The sequence below is a fragment of the Helianthus annuus genome, chromosome 4, assembly GCF_002127325.2.
Source record: "Helianthus annuus cultivar XRQ/B chromosome 4, HanXRQr2.0-SUNRISE, whole genome shotgun sequence".
Taxonomy (NCBI): domain Eukaryota; kingdom Viridiplantae; phylum Streptophyta; class Magnoliopsida; order Asterales; family Asteraceae; genus Helianthus; species Helianthus annuus.
In genome coordinates this window covers 18,214,430-18,224,084 of record NC_035436.2, presented here as the reverse complement: position 1 = coordinate 18,224,084, position 9,655 = coordinate 18,214,430, and the positions used below count along the sequence as shown (strand labels likewise).

The following is a 9,655-nucleotide window of genomic DNA, read 5'->3' as shown; positions in this document are numbered from 1 at the left end:
AAATTTTCACACAAAGTTCAACCGTTTCGAGATACGAGATTAATATTTTAAGCACTTTAACTTATTCGCATGTACCACCTCAGAATATACTCCCGTATCTAGACTTCTATATTCAGTCTTACAGGTGAATGTACACTAATGATATCTGTAAACGGGTAGTGCGAGACCATGAGAGCTCATGTTAGAACTTCCGTTCAGATAAAGAGATGATGGCTCATATTTAGGTGTTTCCCGTTTGCCCTTTTCTTCAACAACACATGATTAGCATTTTTCAATGTTTCATCATTTTTATGCTGAGGGTGGGCTTTATGATTAAAGCTATGCAAAGTATTATACGAGGACTAGGCTATTGCTACCGCAAAATCAGAAGTCCTGGTACAATACCCTAGATATCATCACGCACAAAGACCTAGTATGTCAGAAATAGACAGCCCTTCAAACAGGATTTCAGGGGATACCTATATATCCGAGAGATGTTCCCCACGAAATAAGCAAGTTTGATAGTTTTAGGTTTATATATCGAAAACAATTTACTGAATGTACAAAAACCTACTGGCATATCCGCAGTGAGATTGTTTATCACATTTTGACTTTCCAATTCTTTAGCGTGCTGTGATAGTCCACTGATGTACTATCATTTCCTCTTTTCTCAACAAAACTCATTTTTGATTTTATCATGTTTTTGGCTTTTTCAAATTTTCTAATGTTTTTGGATTTTCTGAAAAATCTTACTCCCCCTAAAATTCAAAATCATTTAACGAAAATTTTAAATCAAACTGTACAAGTAAAATGACAACTGTTGTGAATTGCTTCAATTCGCCAACCACTTGGCTTAAACAATCAGAACTCCCCCTTATAACAAACTATTTTCCCATTAAGATTTCAAAACACTTAAGTTTGTTTTAATCAAAATGGTTTTTCCGAAAAATAAGTTTCGTTGATTTTACCACTTGTAAAATTGGGGTTCAATTCATCACATTGTTTTCTCAATCACTTTGAATGAAGGTTAAATCAAGTTCAACTTAATGACCTTGATAACCACTTGCAAGTTTACTCATAAACTCAACCACTTATATGAAGAAATATAACAATTTCAAGAATACTAATACCACATGTAGGTCGAAATATCACAGATGTGAATTTCTCAAGAAAGATGCCGATTCCTACTCCACGATTACCAACCTGGGAGTTCTGGCAAGTTAGGAATTTAAGTAGAAAATGCTGTCACCCAAGCCTGACCAGCCTTGGGTGATTTTGATTCAACTCTCTCCCACCATCTTTTGGATTTATAAAACTCTTTTACACCCTTTACCTTTCCATCAACCATCTTTCCAAAAATATATTTAACATTTCCATTGAAAACCTTTTCAGCATCAAATTCTTTCTTATCAGTAAAGAATTGATCTGAAATTTCAACCTTACCAACTTTCAACTTCAGATTTTCTTTTGACAATGGCGGAAAGTTTTCATCGTTCATTTCTAGAATGAAATTCTCATTTCTTTTCTCAACAGATGACTCCTCTGACTTTGACGAGTCAGATTCATTGTCAGAATTACTTTCTGATTTAACAACCCACTTCTGTTTGTTCAAATCGACTTTTCTTTTGTAAAAACGTTTTGAAACCTCACCAGTTTTGAAAGTCGAATTTTCAAACACCTTAGATTTCTCGGTTGGTTGTTTCTTTTCATCAACATGTTTTTCTTTCAATTTTGAGTTAAAAGAAACTCCCTGTTTTGTATTGTTGGCCTTCGAACAATTCCAAGCAATATGTCCGACTTCTTGACATTTGAAACATTTTCTTCTCTCAACTCTCTGGTCAGATCTCATCATCATATTCTTTTTCTTCTCAGCGAGAAACTCTTGATTTGACTGTCCCCAGAAAGATTTCTTCTCTTCTTCTACTAAGCTTGTACCTGAGACAAACTTAGTTTTTGGTTTATAATTTTTCTCATTTTTATAATTTTCTGGGGAAATGAAACCTAAACCCTTCTTTTTGAAATTACTGTTATGATTTGATCTCTGTTGAAAACCAGGACCAGAACTGTAACCTTTTTTCTTGTTCAATCTCTGTTGAACTCTTGAAGTGTATCTTTTAGATTTTCATGAAGGTTTAAATCTTTTATTTCAGAAATATTAATTTCTATTAATTTGAAAACCTGTTTGATCTGTTCAGTTTTGACACTTCTTATTGGAAATTCTTCATCAGAAAATAATTTGTCGGAATCATTTAAAGTATATGCAACTTTAAACGTTTCATCAGTCAAATTATTTTTCGATAACAAGAATTCTTTATTGTAAACCCGTTTGACTGGTGAACTCGGACCCTTGTCTGACGAACTCGAACTTTCAGATTTAGATTCCGATTTTGACTCTTCATCCATATCCAACACCTGATCGACCACTTTCTTTAATAACTCAGACTCATGATCAGTGTCAGACGCTGTGAATGTGACGTCAATGTTATCTGGTAACTCATCAATGGTTTTAGACGTTAACTTTATGTTGACAGCCTTTTTTAATTGTTCCTCATTTGGCTTTCTGGGAGAATAACTCTCATAGATTGGAGGCGGACACTTGTTATATTTGACACTTTGTTTCTTACCAGTATCCGTATCTTCTGTCTTTTTATCTTGAAAGGCTTCAAGACCTGCAACAGTAGGATAAACTCGATCAATCAAATAATCACAAGTTGTATAACTCAACAGTAATCGTTTGATTCTTTCACTTTCAATCTTTTCAAGTTCTAAATCCTGCTTCAGTTTAGCACAGTCTTCAATATACTCATTGATGACTTTCTGCTTCGTCATTAATGTTGAACTCATCATTGTCATAGCAGCATCAACTTCCAAATTTGTCTTGTTCAAACCATCAACTGTTATGTTCAGTACATCATACGATTCCTTCACATACTTCATATCAAACAATATTTTTTCTTTCAATTCTTCAAGTTCACAAATCTTCTTGTCTTTCTTTTCACAATGTTTGCAAGATTCCAAACATTTTAGACAAGGTTTCACAACTTCAATAATCTTTTCAACTTCTACAATTTTCTCTATTTCAACGATCTTTTCAACTATTTTCTCCACTTCAACAATTTTTTCTACCACCTTCTCAATTATCGGTTCTTCATCAAATTCTGATGTTTCTACACACTCTGCATCTTTGATCTTCTCTGTTGAATTTTCTTCAACCTTTGCTTGCTCAGCTTCCAATTTTGCATTTTCTTCAACTATTCTTTTTGCTTCCAAATCTTCCCATTCTCTCTTTAGTCGAGCAGCCCTTTTTTCTTTCAACATCTCGATCTTATCTGCAAAAAACAAATTAAAACTGTAAGTATCCAGACCTTTTCTAGCTTTATTGATATACTCTTCTTCATCATCGGTGTCTGCATCAAATCCTAGTTCACTAAAAATTGGTATTCTTTTCGGTTTAGATTTGACTGACTCTTCTTTCAAGATTTGAGCAACATAAGCTGATTTTTCTAAGAATTCTTTATCTGGACAATATTTATCCCAACTAAATCCCTCTACAACTTTTTCATCATCTTGATTGACAAGATAAGCTTTCTTCTTTCCATCTTCAATAGCACGGGAAGATGATGGTTGTTCAGCAATCTGATGAAAGATTGATTTCTAATGATAATCTTTTCTTTTCTTGTCCTCCAGTAGCTTCTTTGTTGGTGCACTCTCGTTTAAAATGTCCCTTTTCTCTACAACGAAAACATGTAACTTTTGATTTGTCAAAACCTACTGGAGATTTGGCAACTTCACGAAACTCATCTCTACTGGTGATCTGTTGGAATTTTTCTGCTCTTCTACCAGCACTAGCTAAACACCACTTGATATCCATCAACTCAAGTTCCTCAGAATCAATCTGATCATAATCCTCTTTGGTGAGCATTGGATTTCCAATTCTACCAGCAACTAAGCTTTCATACCACTCTAACATAGTAACCAGTGAAGCCATGTGTTGCTTAGCTATTTCTGGAGAAAGATGTTGACCATTTTGAATGTTCAATGTAACATTACGTTGCAGATTTGTAGAATTCTGTCGTTGCTGACTTTGTGTTGTAAAATTCGGATCAAAACTTGAAAATAATGAAGAATATCCACCACTTTGAGTTACAGTACTACCATTTGATCCAGAAGAACCATCAGCACTAAAAGCAGTTTTAATCTTTGGACTTGGAGTAATCTCAAATTTGCTTCCTCTGTAGTATAGACTAACATCTTGTTGAGCATTTGGATTATTCATGATCGCAGTTTTCTGAACATCCAACTCATGTTCTTCAATCTTCTGAATGAATTTAGCCAAATTTATATTTTCCGATTTTCTCATGTGTTTTAAGATCAACAAGTATGTTCCCCACTTATTCTGCGGTAGTGCATCAGCAAGCTTATCAACCCATTCATCATCTTCTTTCTTGATCTCCAATCTTCTCATTTCCTGAACAAGATGACAATATCTATCAATAGTAGTTTTTGTTGATTCACCCTCAAAAGCTACAAACATATTTAACAATGCACGTTTATTTTTTATCATATCAGCACTCCCTTTAAACTTCTGAATCAATGCCAACCAAATTGATCTAGCAGTATCTTCATGTTGAAGCAAGACAAAAATGTCTTCTTTTACAGCTTGTTGAAGAATGCTAATCATCATCTTCTCACTAGTGTATTTTAATTTTTCACCATCTAAATAGTCACTAAATGCCTTTTCATTCCCACGTTCATCTTTCGGTTTAACATAATCTACATCTAGCGAACACCATGCATCAAACCTATAGGCTTGCACCCAGTTTTCAAAACGATTTTTCCATCCTTTAAAATCTTCAATGTACATAAGCTTTGGCGGTTTCTGGTAAGTTCCCGTCTCATTCTCACTGTAAACAGTTTCGGCAGCTGTAACTGGAGCAACTGGGGTAGCAAATGCATTGTAAAACTCTTCTTCCATGTTTCGTTAATCAACTTTTGCAAATCCTCAAAATCAAAGTTTTCAAGCGAAATACAAGTTCACACGAAATGAATTTTGGTGCGAAATGACTTTTTGGAGCGAAATACCACTTTCAAGCGAAATCAATTTTACACGAAATACAAGTTTCAAACGAAATAGTCCTCTTGTACGAAATAGATGTTGATTTCGTACGAAATGCAGGAAAAACAGCCTATTTCGTGCGAAATGAGGTACAAGGAGTTGATTTCGTACGAAATGAATTTTACGAAGATGATTTCATGCGAAATGAGGATCAAGCAGTTGATTTCGTGTGAAAACAAGGTCTATTCTGTACGAAATAGTGCTGACGTCACACAATCCGTGAATGTTTTCAAACGAAATGACCAATTTTACCAAGTTCTAGATAGATTTTAAGTCCAATTCTTTCAAGGATTCATTAACATGATGTTTCGCTTATAATGTGAGAAATTCAATCCATTTTAACCGTGAAATTTAGTTTAATTTTGAAAAGAAGGTGTAGAAATCAGAATTTTTGATGAAATCAGGCTGATTTGGCAAGAACTCTTTCTCCTGAGCTCTGATACCACTTGTAAGATCGAGAATCGATCTAAACGAGTCTATCAGAAGAGTTCTAATCCATATCAAAGGCGGAAACAATGATACAGACTTGAATACAGCTTGATTTCCTCTTTAAATGTCTTGTATATTGATATTACACTGTTACAGATCGAATGCCACGTCGGTAGCAGTTCGGTACCGGAATCAGAGAAGGTTACAAATGCCTAGGCACATCAGGTATTTATAGCAAAGGGTATTTCGTACGAAATGATCAGGGTTCATTTCATGCGAAATAGCCAATTGCTATTTCGTACGAAATAACTCTTTGTCATTTCGTGCGAAATGAGATTTTCTATACTTTTCTCGTTTTACGTGCCCTGATCAATCTAACCAAATTCAAGACTCGATACAAGACGAAGTCGACAGACATATGCACCAACAGCTTTGACTGAAAAGATTGAAAGTCACGATCTTGAATTGCAGAAACAAAGCAAGATGAGCAGTTCATCATATCAACAAAATGTAGGTCTTTATTACAAGGGCAGTGTACCCTCAGTGAAAGTTAGTGAATCACCAAAGACTGCATTCAGTGTTGAAAAGTCGAAAGACTCACAGAAAAGCTCATCAAGCTACAATCCAGGGTATCATTCATCTTCAACAGCTTCAAACTCGAAAGAATCTGAAGAAATTCTCTGCAACATCGCATTAAAGCTGAAAAATTCTCCAGCAATGAGCATTAACGCTGCTAAAAAGCAAATGAGTTTTATGGCAACGATTCTAGAATCATATGAAAGTCTAGTAGCTGGGAAAATTGGAAATTCCGAACTGACAAAGGAAGATTATGACCAGATAGATCCGGAAGAGATGGAACTCATTGATCTGAGATGGTGTTTGGCTAGCTACATTCATAGAGCTCAGCGGTTCATGGAAATTACTGGCAGACAAACAATCGGAGGACCATCAACAAAGCTGGGCTTCGACAAATCAAAAGTGACCTACTTCAAATGCAAACAAAAAGGTCATTTTAAAAGAGAATGCAGAAACTCTACTGTTGAAGAAACCGCTAATCCATTCAAAGACGATTACTATCGTAAAGCGATTTATCACAGGAGCAAAGAGGAGCCACCAAACATGAAACAAATTGAAAACAACTCTGAGAAAGAGAAGTTAAGAGCATTTGTAGTGATCCAAGATGATGAAGGTTTTGACTGGAGTAACTTTATTCTAGAAGAAGAACAAGATGATGCAGGAATCAACTAGAATGATATTCTTCCAGAAGAAGAATATGGATTCAACAAACAGAGTGCTTTTGTTGCTGTTGTGAAAGAGAAAACGAAAGAAGAAATTCTGAAAGAGAAAACTGATAGAGAACGAGTCTTTACAGATTGCAGAATTGAAAAGATGCATGAAGAGTTTGAAGAAGCGAAGTTTTATGGAAGGTACGACAAGAAGCGAGAGTGTTACATCAACTGAAATGGAGATCCAGTCGTTCATAGATGAGAGGTAGTGTACAATGATGTTCTTGCAGTAATCCCTCTATCCGACGAATATTATTCAAATGTTGAAAAAGATAGAAATTATCTGAAAAGGCTGGATAAGATAATTAGAGATGTAATGACAGCAAGTCTGAAGAAGAGGGATGAAGAAAGAATGAAGAAGAATGTTGATGAGTTGGTTGATGAGTTTGAAGAAGGTTGCTGAGAAAGAGAAAGTGGAAGATGTGAAAGAAGAAGAAGCTGTTACTAAAAAACAGGAGAATGAAGATGATTTGAAGAAGAAAGAAGAAGATGGTGTGAAGCTGGAAAGATCGGTTAAAGCAGATGATGCCGAGGAACAGCAAGAGAAAGAAGTTGCTCAGACACAGACAGCAGAGAAAGCCGAGGTGCCAATCACTGAGGTAAATACTTCAACTGAATCTGAAGTTTCAAACAAAAATGTTGAACAGTGCAAGAAATGCATGGAAACGTGCAGTGCTTGTACTGAAAAAGATGAAAATTTCAGAACAAGAGATCAAGATTTTACTAAAACTGAAAAAGTTTTCAAAGAAAAATGCAAAGAAATGTTAGAAAATGAAAAGATTTTGAAAGACAATGATGAAAAACTGACACAAAAATGCAAGAGTTTAGAAAAAGAAAATGAGATTTTGAAAGAAAAGGTTTCAAAAATGAATGAAGAATGTTTGCAAAAAGAAAATTCGTTTCAAGAAATGAAAAAAGAGTATGATTCAATAAAATTGGCATTTCATATTACAAAAGAGTCATATGAAGACGTGAAAAGTCAAATGAAACTTGTTCAATCGAGATTGCAACATTGTTCTGAAACATCTGATACGCTTAAGCGACAGTATGAAATAAAACAACAAGTTGTAAATTCTTACATTGAAGATGTTGCTAAGCTAAAGCGTAAAATAGCTGATTTAGAACAAGATAACAACAAGTTACACAGTTATCACGCTTCATCATATGTTCTTGAATGCATTTTCAATCTAAAACCGGATGATAACGGTTCTTAAAAAAACAAGAAAGGTATTGGCTCAGAGTATCATCAGGTTCCACCACCGTTTGAGGAAAAATTCACATTCTATGATGACGAGAAGGTGGAAAAAACTTTCAACATGGTTGATCAATTGCCTGATAATATTGACGTAACATATTCCAAATCTGATGATTCTAGTGATTCAGAGGTGGTAGAAAAAGCCGTTGAAAGTGTTTTGAAAGAAGAGTCGGTTGAAACAGGTAAATCTGAATCACAGGATGAAAATGAAGGTAGTTTTCATGAAGGTTATCTGAAAAACTCAAATCTGAGAAAAATACGAATGATGATTCAAAAGGATTGGTTTATACCATGATTGGATCGGACAAATTATTCTCAGATAATGAAGTCCCGATTCAGAATGTGATTTCAGAAAAGATTGACAAAGTGTTCAAGTTGATTGAAATTGAAAAATCCGAGATTTTCAAAATTTGCTGGAAAGGCAACAAAACTTTTTATAACAAACCTAGTTTCAAGAAGAAAAACATGAAGGCTGGGTTGGGTTATAAAAAGAAACAGAATTGGAAAAGAAATGAAACGCCAAACTATCAGAAAAAGATGAACTTCGTTCACGGGAACAAGTTCAGAAGAAGAGAAAGAACTCCAATTTAGACGGCAGTCTAATGAGAGTTCTATGCTCAGAAAAAGCAACAACAATAGGCCAAAGATGTCTCAAATAGAACATGTTTTTAAATGTGATCAAATTGAACATCTTGCTCGCAAGTGTCCAAATTCGAAGCCTGTTGGTGTTGAGGAAAAGAAGTCTAATGTTGTGAATCAGAAGTCAACCAAGTTTGACTCAAAGCAAACTTGGAAGGCCAAAAATGTCAAAGGCTGACTCACAACAAACATGGAAACCAGTGACACCAAGATTTAGAACAACACAGAGTTGGAAACAACTGTTGATGCAACGAAACCAAACCAGTTTTGGAAACCAAAAGTTGTTGTTCAAAATCAAAACACTCAAAATGATTCACATTTTTACAAAAGAACTGTTTCAAAAGGACAAACCTGGGTGGTTAAGACACAATCTATTTCTGAACAGAAAACTGACTCAACCAAAATAGTTGAAATTAAGGATGAAAGGTTGTTTTGTACCAAACGACAAAAATTTTCCAAAATTAAATGAAGCATATTGTGTTGAAATGCCTAAGGTCAAACAAACCTGGGCTAAATTGTTCAAGTAATTGAGTAATTTGAATGTGCAGGTGCTCCAACAGATGGTTGAATGTCAGAAGAAACAGAGGAGCAGCCTGGCACAGGAGGAGGCTGCTAGTCCCTGCAACTGAAACAAGGGAGTTTGTTCGTTTCTGTACAAAAATAAACCATATTTCAAAAACCCTAAAAATTGAAAATTTTGAAAAGCAAAAATATGTTTTTATTCTGTCAAAATTTGAAAAATGAAAAAATATGTGTGTTTTTTAAATTTTGTCAAATATCAAGAATCTTCAAAAATATGTTCATTGAATATGCCGAAACCCTCACGGCTGAACAAAGATGATTAATTTCACAAGATTGAAAAAACAGTTTTCAAAACTGTCAAATATCAATGTGTTGTAAATCATGTGGGTATATTTTCTGCAAAACAGAGCGTGAGATGCAGAAAATGGA

At 34.8% G+C, this 9,655-nt stretch overlaps 1 protein-coding gene across 1 annotated transcript; it reads left to right on the top strand.

Moving 5' to 3' along the window:
* Positions 1-7,172: 7,172 nt before the first annotated feature.
* Positions 7,173-9,333, top strand: LOC118491450 (HIV Tat-specific factor 1-like). The gene is made up of 3 exons (XM_035989246.1): positions 7,173-7,409; positions 8,034-8,237; positions 9,253-9,333. Exons 1-3 carry the CDS (start codon positions 7,173-7,175, stop codon positions 9,331-9,333), a joined length of 522 nt encoding a protein of 173 aa, XP_035845139.1.
* Positions 9,334-9,655: the final 322 nt, after the last annotated feature.

Excerpts from the sequence above, each read along its gene's own strand:
- LOC118491450 (XM_035989246.1), top strand. The coding sequence starts at position 7,173 with ATGTTGATGAGTTGGTTGATGAGTTTGAAGAAGGTTGCTGAGAAAGAG. Across the intron at positions 7,410-8,033 it reads CCGAGGTGCCAATCACTGAG|AAAGGTATTGGCTCAGAGTA; the intron begins GTAAATACTTCA and ends TAAAAAAACAAG. Across the intron at positions 8,238-9,252 it reads GTGTTTTGAAAGAAGAGTCG|GTGCTCCAACAGATGGTTGA; the intron begins GTTGAAACAGGT and ends TTGAATGTGCAG.